This window comes from Paralichthys olivaceus, chromosome 17 (assembly GCF_024713975.1).
Source record: "Paralichthys olivaceus isolate ysfri-2021 chromosome 17, ASM2471397v2, whole genome shotgun sequence".
Taxonomy (NCBI): domain Eukaryota; kingdom Metazoa; phylum Chordata; class Actinopteri; order Pleuronectiformes; family Paralichthyidae; genus Paralichthys; species Paralichthys olivaceus.
In genome coordinates this window covers 8,993,350-9,010,838 of record NC_091109.1, presented here as the reverse complement: position 1 = coordinate 9,010,838, position 17,489 = coordinate 8,993,350, and the positions used below count along the sequence as shown (strand labels likewise).

The 17,489-nt window shown below is 41.0% G+C and overlaps 1 protein-coding gene across 2 annotated transcripts in view; it reads right to left on the bottom strand.

The window, feature by feature from the left end:
* Positions 1–17,489, bottom strand: part of LOC109629527 (matrix metalloproteinase-16-like) — a 62,196-nt gene that overhangs the window by 38,646 nt on the left and 6,061 nt on the right. The window contains exons 2-4 of one of the 2 annotated variants that reach the window (XM_069512791.1): positions 5,698–5,846; positions 4,577–4,591; positions 4,200–4,322 (exon numbers count right to left, since the gene is read on the bottom strand). In XM_069512791.1, the coding sequence (XP_069368892.1) occupies positions 4,200–4,322; positions 4,577–4,591; positions 5,698–5,846 (287 nt within the window). The remainder of the gene's footprint in view (positions 1–4,199; positions 4,323–4,576; positions 4,592–5,697; positions 5,847–17,489) is intronic. The other variant, XM_069512792.1, reaches the window with a different exon arrangement.

Here is a 17,489-nt window from a genome sequence, read left to right as displayed (position 1 = left end):
ATAGAGGTAGAGGTCCAGTTTACATTATGCAGCTCAGCCACTTGCAATTTAACAATTTGCTGCATGTTGTTGTGCTGGTAGCTCAGAGCCTGACCTTGTAGGAGAGTTGGTTGGTTGATGTTTGGTTCATAAGTGCAGTGTGTGAATTCTGATAACTGAATTTTGTTTTTTTTCCCCTTCTTCTCAGTTTTAAGTTAAGGAATATAAATAAAGTGCTACTAAATCAGCTGCAGCATATATTGAAGATATTGTAGTTGCCTTTACCAAAACACAAATCTGACTGACGTGCAAAAGTAAAAGTAAAAGTTTGCTTTAAGTATGCTGCAGTAGAGACCATAAACCCTGCCTCCTACATGTTAATGGATGGGACATTTACCAAACTAAAATGTCAAAGGTCATTTTAGGTAGTTCCTAACACATTATGTATCAGGTATTTGTTTTACTGGTTAGTTTAGTTTTATTTAGTTATTTGATGCCTTAAACCCAGTTAAAACCTCATGATTAACAACCAACCCCTGAACTACAGCACAAAATGGTCTGTATGGTAAATGGACTGTATTTATATGGCGGTTTTCTAGTGTGGGAATGGGGAAGACTGGGATTGAACAGTCAACGTTCTGGTTAGAGGTGGCCCCCTCTACTCCCTGAGCCAAAGCCTCCCCACTCCACCAAACTCTGGCTCTAAATGCCCAAGATGGCAGCATTAGTTTTCCAGGATAGTTTAGCTTTGTTTATCTTTAAATACAGTCTATGGTCTAGCCAAACAATGTCCAGTTTTTGCCGGCTTGTTGTCAACTTGTCAATAATTTGCCGTAACTGTGTGTCCTCAACTGGTGATGACAACAATAAATGTGAGCAAAACATCTCGATGGGCCCTGGCAAACCCTTAAATCAAAGGAGTTAGCATAAGTGCTGAGTGAATATGGTGGTTGGCTGATGGGTAAACTGGTTCTGCCATAGGTGCACAAAGTACATGGCTGTCTTTAAATGGACATCAGCTGAGCCAGAGAGAGAGAGTCCAAATGACTGAGATTATTGAGACAAAAATAGGTTCTCTGTGAATATGACCTGTTATTACCTTACTCGACAAAAACACATGCAGGGAGAAGAAGCTTAAAGACAAATGGAAGAATCCAACCGGCTCTGAGGCCACAGAAAATATTCTACTTCATGTTTATGAGGTGACAGTGATTCCAGATGCAGCTCATTGTAGTGCCTGCATGCAGCGAGAGCAGTAGGCATGCCGGAGCTAATTAGTGCACAGAAACAAGCACACGCCTGGGAGACCATGCATTTGTTATTCTTTCCAAATACCAGCATTGTTTCAAAGATTATTGTTTGAAATAAGTTTGAAAAACAGAAAGAGGCAAATGCTCTGACCTGGATTCAGTTTTAGAGGTGTACCTCAGCCAACACAGTCACCAGGAGGGAAATGACTGATTCACAGTAAACACAAGCATAAGTATTGCTCCTCAACTTAAAGGAGCAGTTAGTCGGATTATGCTTCTTACCCCCAGCAGCCTGAATTTTCATGTTAAAGACTTTAAAGTAAAACAAACTAATAATAAAACCAGCTAATTACCGTATCAAGTTAATGTAATTATCCTGAGTCTATTTAAAGCCTGTTTGAGCCTTTTCACGGACACAGAAAGTGAGAAATGTTAACAGTGCTGGCTGCCATTCTATTTCCGCCCACTGAAATATTACAGGCCAGAGTGTGTCTTTTCAATAATGGGGCATTTGTCTGCACAGTCAACTAGTGAGTCTTAAGCAATTTTCCAACATATCTCCATAAATAAGTTTCCAGCCATTTTTCTGGAGTTCTGTCTTTCAAATATGAAGACATGCTCACAAGACAGGCCTGAGAAGAAGAGACCGGACATAAAATGTTGGTGTTGATCTGATCAGTTGCAGCACATCTGCCCCAGCATTGGCCCTCATCACCAAAAGCTATCAAATCTTGTGTCTCAAATTTTTTTTAAATTTTGCATCAGCCATGTGTTTACTTGGGGGCTGGCTGAAAGGTTCTGGAAAATGTTCGGACTTTAGTTCTGAAAACAGCTTGAATGTGTTAAAGGTGTCACGTATTAAATTGTCCTCTATTGTTGGACACCACAACATAGAAGCAAATGCTGGTCGTGTCAGCATTTCATCACGTTTATGGACTGACTCCCAGGTTCACCTTTGACTTCCCAGTGTTAAATAATAATAATAATAGTTTGAATTTATATAGCGCCCTTCAAGATACCCAAGGTGGCTTTATATGTGTCAGTGGGGAGAAGTTTGTACAAACTTTCTGAGTCGCAGTAGAAACTGCATGCCGGTAAGTTTTTTTTAAATTTTACATGTAACTTGGTAATGTAAACAGAAATCCATAATTCCAGAGTTTTCTGTAGGTCAGAAGAATTTATACATGAAGAAAAAAGCTCTACCACTGTGAAGGAAAATGAAAAACCTGAAGAGTAAAATACGTATAATGATGTAGTGTGGTGGGAAATGAAAGACAAACGTTCTTCATTTGGATTCTTCAAGGCTGCCATATGTGACAGATGGGCACTGCAACAACTATCACTTTTTTCATTTCGCTTTGTATCAAAGTATGTAGGCCTTTCTTGGAAACATCCCAGAAATCCACAGATAAACAAGGGGGGAATCTTAATGTTTTCCTTTTGTGTGTGTTTTGTTCATATTCTTTATGTTTCTTGAACTGCAATAACAGTCTCCTTGCTTCTTATTTAACTTTTTTTTATTTGTCACTTGACCCCAGACCCACCCTCAATATCCCTTCCTGAGAACAGTCCCACAAATGGTGCCAATTCTGCTGCCCTCAAGAGAAACACTTTTGAGGAATGTTTCCAGGAAATTAGCAAGAAAACACAGGAACTGTAATATAAACGTGCCGCATTCTCTACCTCCACTGCTCTTTCCGAGATAAAAAGGAGCAGCTGTAGGCACATCTGACTGCTGACTGGAGGCCAGGCACACATCCATGTCCAACACGAACGCGCACACACACACACACACACACACACACACACACACACACACACACACACACACACACACACACACACACACACACACACACACACACACACACACACACACACACACCCTATTACATAACCCTAATCTGTCAGAGAGCACCCTGTGCCCTCCACTGGGGTTTCCTCCTCTCAGCTCATCTCTTTCTCTGCAGCTGCTTCTCCTCCACAACTCCTCATTTCCACCAATCTCCTCTTCCGCTCTTCATCCAGTTGCTCAGCTCGTTTTCCTCTTTTCTTTAGACCTGTGCCATCACAGATGAACCAGGCACTCACAGAACTGCTTCCAAGCCCTAACCCAGTGCAATATTTTACAGAGAAAAATGCAGTAGTATACAGTCCTACTTCAGCTGTAGGTCACTGATCCACTAGATTATATTCAGCATGTAATGCTGCTTACACATCTATCCTCAAGGCAGAGCAGAAATAAAAAAACATTTCCACTTCTTAAGGATTATCCCATGAAACATGGAGCTGGGGGACAGGCGACAGCATAGTAGGTATACAATATTACACATGTTGGGCTACTGACCTCAATAATTTTTATATAACTGCAGCATGTTGTCCTATACATTATTACTCATGGAGCTGCATGCCACAAATTGTGCTAAAGAGTCATGAAATTGGTGATGATGTCTCTGGTGCGTGTAAACTCTTTTACCCATTTGTGCCAAATGTTTTGTTGGGGATAATGCTGCAGTCACAGGGTTTAAAGTACATGGTCTGTACTGCGTGTTATAACTTATAAGGTTTAGTTGAACATTTGTGTAACTTTCTCTTCATCATATAAGACTGAAGCTTGATGACTGTGTGTTCAGAAGCTGTTCTTTGGGAAAACACTTCATTCCACACAAATGGCACATATATGACAAAGCTTTGCCAAAACTTTACACACAGAAATAGGAGTTTCATAGATCCAGTTCAGGAAGCAGGTCCAGGATTTCTTTTCTGTTTTTGACATTTTCACCAATTTCCCAAGGAACAATTCATGAATATTGATCAAAATGATAAGGCAGATTAAGGGAACTGACATTTTTGGCTGTGTGAAATTTGGTGCAGCTTGATTCCATTTAAGGGGACTCCTGGGCCTTGGTGGAGGTACTCACTCTATTGAGTGCCATTCTAGCTGTGACATACAAATCTTAACAAACCCACCTGTATGTGATATGTTTGTGCTGCCACTTCTGTCCTGTGAGAGCGTACCGCCGTTTCCTGACACTGAATTTGGACGCACCCCCTATCTGGTCGGGAACGCCACATCTGGGCTTCTTCATCCACCTAGAGGAGAGCGGAGAGGAGGCCATGATCAGCACTGATGGTAAATCCATCACTGAACTTCAGGAATCATCAGCAGCAGTGATGAAACCAAATGAAAAGATCTAATCTACTGCCATTTATGAACAGATGCAGACCGTGATCATTCATTTAAATCTCTCTTCCGAGGTCTAAACACAAAACATGCCATTTTACATAATTTCCGTACTGCACACACACACACATTGATGAATTCATGTAGAGAAAAGACGCCTCACCTTATCGTGGTATCACTACATCGACAAAGAGAAGCAGAGGGGGAACAGAAAAGCAAACAGGTGCACAGTTATTATCACATTCACTCAGTATCGGCCCAGTGGTTGGACAGATGTTCGTCTGTGTTCACACCATCAGCCACCACATTGTCACTTTACAGTTCAGTGGCCAATTTCAACTCGGCGCCACATGTAGCTCAGATGATATTTCAGTGTTGCTGGAGACAAATGTCTGTGAATAGGTAACAGGACATCTGGGTAAAAGACCCCAGGGTTAAAACAGAGTGAGGCCTGGGCCTGGTGTAATAAGACTCCTTTGTGCTCACATATACAGTACTTGAATAATAAATGAAGGATCCCATTTACATGTTTTCCTGGTTCCATTGTTAGACGATGGAACAAGTGACTAAAGTGTGGCCCGACAACATGTTACCCAGCAGACACTGCTCAGCTAAAATCCTGATTTCACAATCGTCTGAAGGAATCACCAAACACATGAGTTAAACACGACGGCTGTCCTGTGATTTCAGCTCGATCTACATTTGCAATGATGAGTCAGAGAGAAGGTTAGAGGCTCATCCATCTGCATCCTCCACTGTAGCCCCTGCACTGATAGAGTCATGTCTCTGCTCTTGTATTAAGACATTATATATATAGAAGCTTTTATTCTAATTCTTTATTCTGTGTGAAGTTACACCACTTAAACCTCAGGTCAGTGTAACTAAGTGTCTGGCTGCCTTAAGAAGGCAAAACAGGGGCTGACGAGTTTTTACCTCTAAATAACACAAACCCAATCAATAAACTATACTGCATAAGCTATTTTTCTCAACACCATTTCTAAGTTCACTGCAGTTCACCACCACCCTTCTTTGCCTCTTCGGGCTGATGTTTTGATGGTTAGAACCATCATCAAACCAATGAAATAGTCACTTGTTTGAAAGTCTATACTGACATGCAAGCTGAGACAAGGCAAAAGCACTTAGACTGATGACTCAAACTCTGTGGCATCTGTGTACGTTTACATTAAACTGCTGAATTATGTGTCTATTTATGTGGATTGACTCAATGACTGGTAAGTTACACAGTGACATCTTCAAAGGTATTTTTAAAGCAGCGTGACTCACTCTATAGTGTGGCTGTCCAGAGACCCTGTGATGTTGAGGCCATAGCGGCGCTGCATGGCAGCGATAGCGGACTGCATGACTCGAGCGGAACGCAGCACTGACATTCTGGGGTCTGCAGCAGGGAGGTAGCCATACCTCTGGAGCCATGCCTACAAAAAAATAGGAAGAGAGAGAAGAAACGGTTAGACACTGTAGCAAAGGCTTTCCAGGTCAGACAATAGGAGGGTGAAGTAAGTTACAGGTAAAAGGAATAGAGGCAGTGTGGTACTGAGCAGTGGGGGGGTGGGTGGGTTATGAAATGACGAAAACTACAGCTGACATCGAAGATCGCCACAATCTCAACACAGATCACCATATTATGACCGATACAAGTCCAAGTTCACATTTCCAGTCTTCAGAGGATTGAACAATAAATAATTTACAACATCCTGTAGGTTTATGCTGTGGCCTCAAGTTTGAAATATTTTGAAGTTTGAAAACTTTGCTACTAAGACATTAGGGTATTAATCCCACAATACCCATAAGCCTTAGCTGCTCTTGTCATGCAGCCAGTCAGAGGTGTAAATGGAAGCATCTGTGATTTAAAAATTGTCACTGTTAAGTTCACGTGGATCCAACGTGGATCCACAGCTGCAGAATTTGGTCAAATTGATCCAGAATTAACAGTTAACTGATTTAAGCTGTTCTGTTTCTCAGTTGCCTCCCAGCATTAGCGGCTCATGTGACATAATTCTTACTCTGCGATCAGATGTTTCTTGCCTAAATGCATCTATTACGTCTCCAATGAAGGTTTCACAAGTTTGAAGTTTTGACTTTCTATCTACGGAGCAAATATTTGTATTTTGATGAGATTCATGTTGATCCAGACTGTGAGTCACCAACATTGTCAATGGAAAAAAATGAATGAGAGGCAGGAGCTTCTAGAATAACTGCTCACACCTCACTTCTCTGTTAACATCCTCTGCTGCTTCACAGCTATGACATTTTTACACAAGATTTGATATGTTGAGTTTTGTATTTCACCTTCTACAGAGCCAGTCTGTAGTTTTTACGCTAAGCTATGAGCTGTGGTCTCTTCTGTGGTCCAGTGGGGTGGCTCAGTGCAAAAGTATGAGTCTGCAGGTTTCCAGGTGTTAATTTGCTTTCAACCACTGAATTTCCCCGAATCAATGAAAGGTAAGAACTACCTCCCTTTTGTGCAACACCATTTTAAATGTCATCAAGACACGACTTTATATGAGAAAGATGGAGATATATGACATATAACAGATACAAAGACACTTTATTCCCAGAGACATTTGTGTAAGGGAAAGGGCATGAGCAGATAGTGAGAAATCTCTTTACCAGTTTATAGAGCAGAATGTCATCTGTTATCATGTCATTTGGCTTGTCAGGGAAAAGAGCTTTAGTGTAATGGAGCTTTCAGAGTCCCTGTGAAATCCCGCCAGGGGGGAATCACAGCTCAGGTCTTGGGACCAGGCGGGAGACGAGGGAGGGATCATCTGGGTTTTCACATACTACACAAATTGGAAAAGACCCAGTCCATCCATTTATTCAGTAGTCTTCATCATAGAAATGGTCAACAGATTCACCGACTGTTGAATGGCGCTACACAATGTCAGCCATTTAAAAACCACAATACGGGAGCTAAATTGTATTGGATTAAGTGCAGTGAAAGGACACAAAACAGTGGTCTAAATTCTCAGAGAGCTGATGAACTCAAAGCTGCCAGGATGTGTTTGTCTCGAACCTTCCTTATTCTTCATTTAGCCGCACTGTGCTGTGAAATCTGAGCGCTATTCTTGTCCAGAGTCTTGTCGAGCTGCTTCTGTCATGATGGAGGCCTGCTGCTCTGGATAGCACACACACTGAGAATGAAATTCACTAAACAGCGAGGGAGGCATGGCAAGAACACAATAAAAGAAAAAACATTACCCAGCACTGGAACAAATGGGAGTCTGCAGCTTCCATTTCAGTGACTGAGCCTCGTGTCGGGCCACAAGCAACAATCAGATCTGTAGAAACCTGCTATTTAAAAAAAGAGGTCTGGTACATCTGAACAAGAAGACCTTTGTGATATTTGATTCTGGATGCCCACATGGCAAACTCACTGTGGGTTCAGCTAACGTTCAAAATCAAAAGTAAAGGAAATATATTTCACTTCTGGTTGTGTCTTTGTAGAAGGGAGAGGCCCAGGCCTATTGACACTGTTAATACACTGATAGCAGAGTGGGCAGTGCTTGAACAGCAAATGTTCATCACTTATTGACTATATATACATATATATATATATCAGAAGATTAATTAACTTTTATGCTAAGCTAACCCAAACAGATTCTATTAGTCTCCATGGTAAACTGAACCGATCAAACCAGCTGCCTCTAGTCTACAGGCAAAATTCAGCTGACCTAACCAGTTGCTATCAGTTTTAATAATAAGCTTACTGGCAGCTGGCTGTAGCCTTATATGCAATCAATCCTCAAGTGTAACCCTTGCCACAAAAGTGAATAAGCGTTATTCACAAAATGTCGGAATATTCCTATAAAGATCTGGAAAAAACAACTTTTAAGATCTGGCAGTCACATTTTATTTTTCAGGTCCCATTTTCATCTGTATTTTCCAAGAGCTGAAGTGGAAAAGGTTGCTGTAGGTAACATCAGCGGAGACGGAGAAAGGGTTCAACGGGTAAACATACTGTAAGACAGCGCACAGCTCAACATGTCTAAAGGCCAGCAATCAATTCAACATAGTTTTTTTTTTTGGAAAGAGAAAATGAATTATTAATGAACACAGTATTTACTTAGATTTAGAAAATGAATAATTAATGAAAACAGTATTCACATGGATTTGGAGAATGAATAATTAATGAATACAGTATTTACTTGGATTAGAGTTCATTAGAGTTCTTTTAGTGAAATGATCAACATCTGCTTATGAACTCAAGAGCCAAATGTTACCTCAAGGTTTAAACAAAAACAGTATCCAAGAAACATCTGTATAAAGCAAAAGTCATCTATAGTGCAAAATGTTACCTATATATGCATTTCAAAATATAAACTCAGCTAAAAAGACACCATGAGGATGAAGGATATATCATTCAGTTTGTTATCTCCATTTGCCCAGATGTTCCAGCACTTTTCTATGTACATCCAGTCTCTGCTGCTGTTTGAGTAGAGAGGAAGACAGGAACCTCTTTAGTTTACCTGTGTTGTGATCGTTACCCTGACACACTGTGGCGCAGTGACTTATCACGTCCAGTTTCCATCACATTTCTTCACACCTCCCTTCACGCCTGGTGTTCCTCCTCATTCTGTCCTGCACCTTCGCTGTCTAGACTTTTTATCTTTCATGAATTACCAACAGCCTCCTTGTTTGTATCTGCACTTTGTCCCCTTCCTCCCCTTGTGCTCGGTGAGTGTTAATAACTTCATGATGTGTGTCAGGTTTTTACACTGTACACCTCTGGGCATGAAAGATTCTAAGCAGAAATTGATAAATGTCTAGAATTTTAAAAACTGCTGAAGTAAAAAACAAATGTTCCTGGTTAATGTCCAAATCTATCACAGATTCATAATACTAACCCTTCTCTAAACCTAATTTAACATATTTTTAACCTAGCCTTAACCTAAATCTAATTTTAACCTTAACCTAAACCAATCCTGACCATAATGTTAACCTAGCCATAATACCTAAACATAATATAAATGTGTAAATAGATTTGGGTCCCCACAATGACATGGACCACACACATCCACACTTTTCCTATGTGTAAGACCATGATGTAAGCTTTACGTAACTGACCCTTGGTATTTTTCAGCTGTCTCAGATCTCCCTGTTCCTCTTTCCTGTCCTGTAATCATCTCTGCTCCCATCTCACATGTCCCTCCCTCATGTCTCCTCTCTGACACTGGAGCTTTCTTGTTGTTTCCACATTTGGCTCTGCCCTGGTGAATTCCCTGCTGCTTCCCGGGTCAAAAAACACGTACACACTTTAGACGTGGCACTGCATATTGAGCCAAACAGTAATACTGTCACTGCTGCCTGTGCAGCAACTGTATGTCTGTTTTGAGCAGGAGCAGAGCAAATTTGCAAGTGAGGAGGGACTCTTTGAGAGAGAGACGGCAGGGCTTTGATGGAATGCTTTAAAAATATGAGCGTGAAATGAAGCAATAGCTCTCTCAAAATAAAAGAGTGCGCTCCTGAATAAAGATAGAAAATAAACTCCATATGGGACCTCCATTATCCCCAGAGGTGATTAAAGCATATAAAGGATATTGATTTTTGCTAGTTTGCAAAAGAAATCTCCCACAAGGACTTGTCACAATGTTTCCTGTGGTGCTGTCACTTAACCTGCTGCAACTGATGGTGTCGCTAATCCGTCATTATCACCACAGGGGTCACATGGGGACAAAGAAAATCAAAAGCATAATATTTTATACATATTTTATATTAATGATTACGGTTATAGTAAACGATGATTTCTAATTGTAAAAATTATAAAAAATGTATTTAATTTCTGGAAAACATCTTGCGTCCCCCAAAGGGATGACAGGAAGTGAAGAGCTGTCTTTAAGATAATGGGGCAGTAAGTGAGGCTGTATGTTTGGTTTGTGCTTCCAGACAATGCAACCACTATCACATACAGATATGAAATGGAGCCACGAGAGGAGGAGGAAGCAGAGACTGTCATCAGGACACTGGACAGTAGTGAGGGGCTATTCAGTGTAAGAGATGGAGGCTGGCAAGAGGATGTAGCTGTCACACAGGTTCTTTATGTACAGCTCTGCATTGGAAACAGCAAGACAGCACAAAAAACTGAATACTGTAGAGAGAGCAGGAACTGATTTCAGGATAACTGTTCTGCTCACTGTCTCTTCTCCAGCGCTGTGCAGATTAATCAGAATGTGGCTATTTATCCTGAAACTGATTTTGAACATTGTTCATGAAGAGATGGATATAAAATATATACTGAACAATGTGCTGTAAAAACTCTAAGATAACTTCTATTTTAGATTGATTAAAACATTTTACAACCAGATTGATCAAACCATTGTAACAATAGGTCCTAAGGCTCAAAGAGAAACAACCCATTCAATTCATTTCCCCAGGAAGTGACCTGAGCCAGTGGGCGGGAAACCTCAATGTCATCTTTGACTCAGAACTAAACTTCAGTTACCGGCATTAAGGGCCAGGGAAAAACCTCCAGAACAATGAAGGGATCTTAACCTTAACACGTACAAGCAACAAATGTTAAATGAAATGCCAAACGTTGGCAAAATGTAAATGAATGCATTCTTTACACAACCATGACAGAGAAAACCTAAAAACATCCAAAATTTGACCATTTCATTGACTCTTTATGGTGAGAGGCAGACACTAGAGGGAGCTCAAGCTGGAGCACAGGGTCAAAAACGGAGCTGAAACACCACAGCAGATAATGCCACTACCTGTACGACAGTCCACAGCTGGCTGCTCAGGTGCATCTGCACTTCTTTTCTTTTATCCCTCAGAGAGAACAGTGGATCTTAATTTTTTTTTTCTGAAACTGGGTTTAACTCTTTGCTCTTTCCTTATCCTCCCTCTCAACTGCTCTCCTCTCTTCCTCACTGATCCACTCTGTGATCTATGGTTCTTTGTGTTCTGCCGATGTGAGAAGCAGGAGACTCCAGCTAGACAGCCTCCTTATTACATTACATTTCATTTAGCAGACGCTTTTATCCAAAGCGACTCACAATTTGTGCATTCAACATCTATGAGGGGTCATTCGGTGTCCAGCATCTTGCCCAAAGAAACTTCGGCATGGGCTGGGATTCATTCCTCCGACTGCTCTACCCCCTCAGCAACAATCATCAATAAGACAGTCCTTGCTCAACAACAGGGAAACGAGGGAGTTTGTCAAAGAAGACGGTGCAGACCAGTAAGGCATCTGTGGACTCGGTGTAACAACAATGGATAATGGTCTGTATTTATATAACACTTTTCTAGTCTTGCACTCAAAGTGCTTTAGGGCACACCTTTTTTTTTGCCATTCACCCATTCAAACACACATTCATACAGTTCATGTATGAGGGTGACACTGCTGTCAGGGGCAATTTGTGGTTCAGTATCTTGCCCAAAGATATTTGGACCTTCTGGTTAGAGGATGACCCGCTCTACCCCCTAAGCCACAGACGCCCCTCTCCTGATCCCCTGAGGTGCTATGAAGAGGTCTGCCTGCTTGCTGAAGAACAGATATTTTGACAGTCCACCGTGGCCACAGATGCAGCAAGATTTCTCCTCATCCTGCCAATTGGCAGTCTAACAATAAGAGACGTCAATGTGTTTGTGACTGAAAGAGAGGGGGTGGATCTTTTTTGTCATTACCAGAAGTGCACAGAAACTTTTTCAATAATTATGAAACTGTGTCGGAACAAATTAGACAATGGTGGGCTGCTACAATCTAGATGATGAATGGAGAACATTGTGTGGGCCTATTTGTCTGCTTTATTCTGTTTTAGTAAGAACATGTCATTTTGGTATTTGTAATGTGGCGAAGACAATCTGCTAAATATAATATACTTTTAATGCTTAATGGTTGTTTAACAAGTGTCAGTAAGAAAAGATTTCAAAATGAACATCCCTATGGGTAACCATGGTGCTGCATTACAGTCGTCTCACAAAATGTTCACATCTGTAATTCAGTTTCCTGGATCAAAGCAGAAAATGATATAGTGGTGTATTATAGCTCTTTGCCAACGCAGTCTTAAACAAAACCAAAATAAATCCAAAGAAACACTGGAAAACAGATAAGAGGAGCAGCTGGTTGTATCTTAGCTTAGCATAGCATGGAAACAGGTAGCCTGTCCAAAAGTGGCTCTGTCTACAGGTGAAAAACTTCTGGTGTTAGCAGAGACCAAATTGCAGCTAGAGTTCTGACAGATTATATGTCTAGTATTTGATGTGTTGCTGTCATGATAAAATTGCTTCTGATTGAACAAAGCAGAAATTATTGATAAATGTTGGCATGTTTGTTTGTACCATTCAGCCACACCAGGACTCGAGTGATTTAAACCAGTTCCTCATGTATAATCTGATGATGACGTGTTTCGAAAAATACCCAGTACCTTCTAAAGGAGTAGAGCTAGATTGAGGTTAAGGTTATCCAGAAATCAGGGAAAGATAAGGAGGCTAAAATGCATCTATTTCTGGCTTCACACTTGATTTCACTTCACTCTGAAGTACAGCTCTCCCATGCATGTGATGATGGAAGAGCCTTAATTCACTGCTGCTTCACAGACTACATTTCTTCCTCACCTTTCTCACACAGTGCACAACTTGCGGTTTTAGAACCTTGGTCCTCATAGCTGCTTTATAAAAAAGGACACTTGAGTGCATTTACACGACCACATGTTTTCAATGAGGCTCTGAACTCATGTGAGGTAAATCAATGCAGACACATCAATGAGGTTTAGTCATCTACACTACTACTATTGCTTCTTTTTATTAATGTGCCACAGCATTTCTACATTCATAGCAGAATTGGAAATCATTTGCATCTTTAGTAAGTATTGTTCTGAGAACCGTAACAATCATGTTTAGAAAACCCAAGTCAATAAAAGTCGAAGGCAACTCCCTGGAAATTAATGTAAAATTGTAATCCTTACTAAAAACTGTTGTACGCTTGAAATTACCACATTGAGTAAAGAATTTTGCCAGAAGTTAATGTACGAGGCTAATTGGGTCAGACAGTTGAATGCAGATGGGCAGATTTAGTTCTAGCTTGGTCATAACAATTTCCTTTTAGCCTAACAAGCTCATTATGGGTAAAACGTTCTGTGGTGGATTGAGACTGTGGGCAAAGCTGGAAACATTGATTTTCTTCAGATGTGTGTTTGTTGAACAGGTGCTCACATAAATTACTCTCATTAGCTTTTCACTCAACATGGTTTTATTGCACTCAAAGTAATGAACACAGACATAATTTAGCTCACTTGAACCTGGTGTCATTTTCCCTATCTGTGGCATCTCTGCGTATGTGTGTGTATGTTTGTGTGTGTGTGTGTATGTGTGTGTATGTGTGTGTGTGTGTATGTGTGTGTGTGTGTGTGTGTGTGTGTATGTGTATGTGTGTGTGTGTGTGTGTGTGTTTGCTCGCTTCTTCTAGGAATGACAAAAGTAGCAACTGCTTTGTAAATAATTTAGAACCAGTTCCAGTTTGGAACCAGGTTTCAGGGTTCATCCTGCAGCTTGCGTCTTTCACAGTGAAAGGGATGGCAGTGTACTGGAGTGACTCACATGCCTTGTCTTGTCGCAGATGCCTCACACGAGCACTGAACTGAGGTGAACTGGCAGCGTTTGTGTCCCCAGACCACTTCAACCAGTCGGCTTTGCCTATATACTACCTGATGAGCAGGAGGCGGGCTAATTGCCCAATGGGGGCCATCAAAAGGACAAAGCTGTGAGGTGGTGGAGTCACTCTATTATAAATGAGGCACGCCTCAGGGAACCCGGTCGGCATGACAACGTGCTGATGGCGCTTGGTGGCTGAACAGGCTGATGGGAGCTCAGTCCCCTCAGGTTACCGATCACAAGTGCATTAACTGTTGATGGACAGTGGTGGACACAGAGATGAAGTTTGATCTTAGAGACTTTAACTATGGAGTGTGAATGATAAAAGAAACAAATATCACTGAGATTACCCTGTTTATCAGCCAGAGTATTGTGTTTTCATCAAAATCACTTTATCCTATGTCTCATTTAAAATGTTGCCAAAAATGAACCGTGTGCACATAAGACCAATTGTGTAAAAATATAAAATCTGGCTCTTCAATTAGACTGAGAATCCATGAAAGAGTCCTTCTGAATCTCTAAAATATGTAGGGAAAGTTCAATACGTAGAACATGTGGAGCACTGAGTTTTGAACTTAGGAAAAACCAGGTTGGTTTGGCGCATCTGTCGTCTGGAGTTACACTGAATTAAACACAGGGTTATTCACAGGTCTAGGAAGCAGCATCATATTGTCTGAAGGTGTGTTTGTTTGTTTGAAGAAAGATTACAACATTACAGCAGGTGATTCATGCAGTGGCCCGAAAAAAACACACTGCAGACAAACACACACGACAAAACCAAATAGACGAACACACTGCAAGTAAACAGACGACAGCAGTGTTTCTAGGGGACAAGTTGTCGCCCAGCTGCATGAGTTGAGTTCACACGTCCATTTCGGCGACAACACTTCACATAACACCTTACATCTGTGGCGCACGCACAAAATACTGGAGGTAATCAGAGCAGGTTTGTCACAGACCAGCAATGACTGTTAAACCAGACAGTAAAGAGTGTTGACAGGCCTAAGCAACTCAGAGGTTTATTACCTCATATATTTAACAATATTAAGATCCTGCAGGTTTATATGACTTTAAAATATATATACAAAGTTGAATTAGAGTAGGAGTCAGCTCTTCTTGGACCTGTCAAGAGGCTTATATCTTAAATTCAACCAGGGTTGTATTTCATGTTTTTAAACAGCCTACAGAGTTGTTATGGATAAGAAATCAGAAGGATTGTTTTAACATTTCCCATTGTTCCTTCATGTAAAATTTAAAATTTCCATATAATATATGCTGAGACTGCTTATATACAGACTGTATTGTATTTATGTATGTATAGCCATTCAAGGAATGAACACTTACTGGATGGCTGTGCTGATTGTCCAAACTATATCCCATGTCAATATCAGAGTTTCTTTATTGGGTGTCACACGATGTCCAAGTGAGCTTGCAGCATGGTCAATTGGGAGTTATCGCTTTACTTTGTCGGCCAACGGTTGACACTTGCGACAATTTAACCACCTTAGGAGACAGAGTCCAAAGGGAACATGCAGAAAGTGTTACACTAACGGAGGTACAACCACACTCATCTTTACCTCACAAGAACCAAAAGCATTAACTATTTGCTCTGACCAACACATTAGAGCAGAAACTGATGGAAAGAGGTGAATTAGGGCATATTAGCTGAGGATATAGAGCCTTTCAAAGCTGTGGACGACGTGGAATAATAAAAAAAACCACAGATGCTACTTTGGGTGAACATGAGATTTGATAGTGTCTGTCGAGAGGCTGGAGTCTAAATATCCTCAACAGCACATTTCAAACTAAGGAAGAGAGATCATAATTTGGATCATGGATCATAATTGTGTGTTAAAAAGATCTTGATTTAATTAGGCCCCCACCACAAATTACAGGCCATCTAATTAATATTAATATTTACTTTAAGAAACAGATGAAGAAGAAATCATATTTCTGAATTTCCAGCAGTGGTATATATCGAGACTATCAAGACAAATATTTCTTGCATTGTGATAGTGTTTTCTGAGTTCAACCAGTCAGGGGTTACACTACAGAAGATAAAAAAGGAGCAGTTGCCATTAGTTCAACACTATCTGAAGAAAGAATTTAAAGTATTCAGGACAGCACAGATATTAGTTTTACCCATCCATGCAGTAAAAGAGAGAAGTGTGGGGGTACAGGTGACTCGTGGGAATGTGATCCCGGCCTCTCGGGAACGCCTGCAGCCTCAGACCGCTGTGAATTATTCATTGGTTACACGCTGAACCACTGGCAATCGTGCCAGGGTCGTCAAGGCAACCATAGCCCTTCTGCCCACACCAGTAACCACAAACCCACACACAAACTTTAAACTGCTGGACCCGATATTCATGCTGTAAAATGTTTGAATTTGCATAAGACTCAACATCACTTTTAATGAAACACAAGCTGTCAGCTGACTCACATGCAGTGTGTTTATTGCAGAGGCTGAACAATGCATTGCTTCTTACTAAGCCTACACACACACGGACACACACACTGAAGAAATGCTTTATGCATGCGATGTTCCGCATCTGAGTGGCTCCATTAGGACAAAAGGTCACAAAAATGTCACCCATAAATGTCACAACCAGATCACACAAACTGATCAGAACTGAGGCTCTGACACTAAATCATCTGCAGGGACGGTGCACAGCATTTTCACGACTTCAGATGTTAAAAAACAAATGTCTAGATCGTGATGTCTGACACCGGCTGCCGTTCTCAGATCCGACTCCCTCTGCAGTATGATCACAGTCACACAAAACGTCCATGAGGTGTTCAGGTTTCCACAATTAAATATTCACACTGCTGCAAACACAAGGTTCAAAGATTGCAATTATAGACTGCAACCGTTTCCATGAATCACAAAACTGTATGCTGCATAAATATGCGCACACACTTATATTTCAGTCAACAGCTCAATTGACAGCATGTTAATCCCCATGTGCATCTTCTAATGCTGCAGTTGTCAGTCACATTAAAGATTCAACAGCTCAGTTAGCTGTGACCAATGACACAGATCTGTGTGCATCTGCCTGTGTGTGATCATGAATCATTTAGGTCAGTGCAGGTGTTGCTGTATTTCTCTAGGATTGGGTGAACAGACTGACAGACACCCTGGTGGCTCAGAAATCTGCTCTCCTACCAAAGCCAAATGACGTCAAGAACACTGTGTGTGTGTGTGTGTGTGTGTGTGTGTGTGTCTGTGTGTGTGTGTGTGTGTGTGTGTGTGTGTGTGTGTGTGTGTGTGTGTGTGTGTGTGCTTGCAATCCATGATTGCTGAGTAAGAAGCGAGAATGGAGGCAAAAGTATAAACATACTGTATAAATGCACCTGCATGCAGTCCGACACAGGAAGTGAACTCATACATGGAGGAAAAAAAAAGAAAAGAAAAATCTCCTGTTATTATTTCCATAATAAAAGACTAGAACTCGGCACGATAT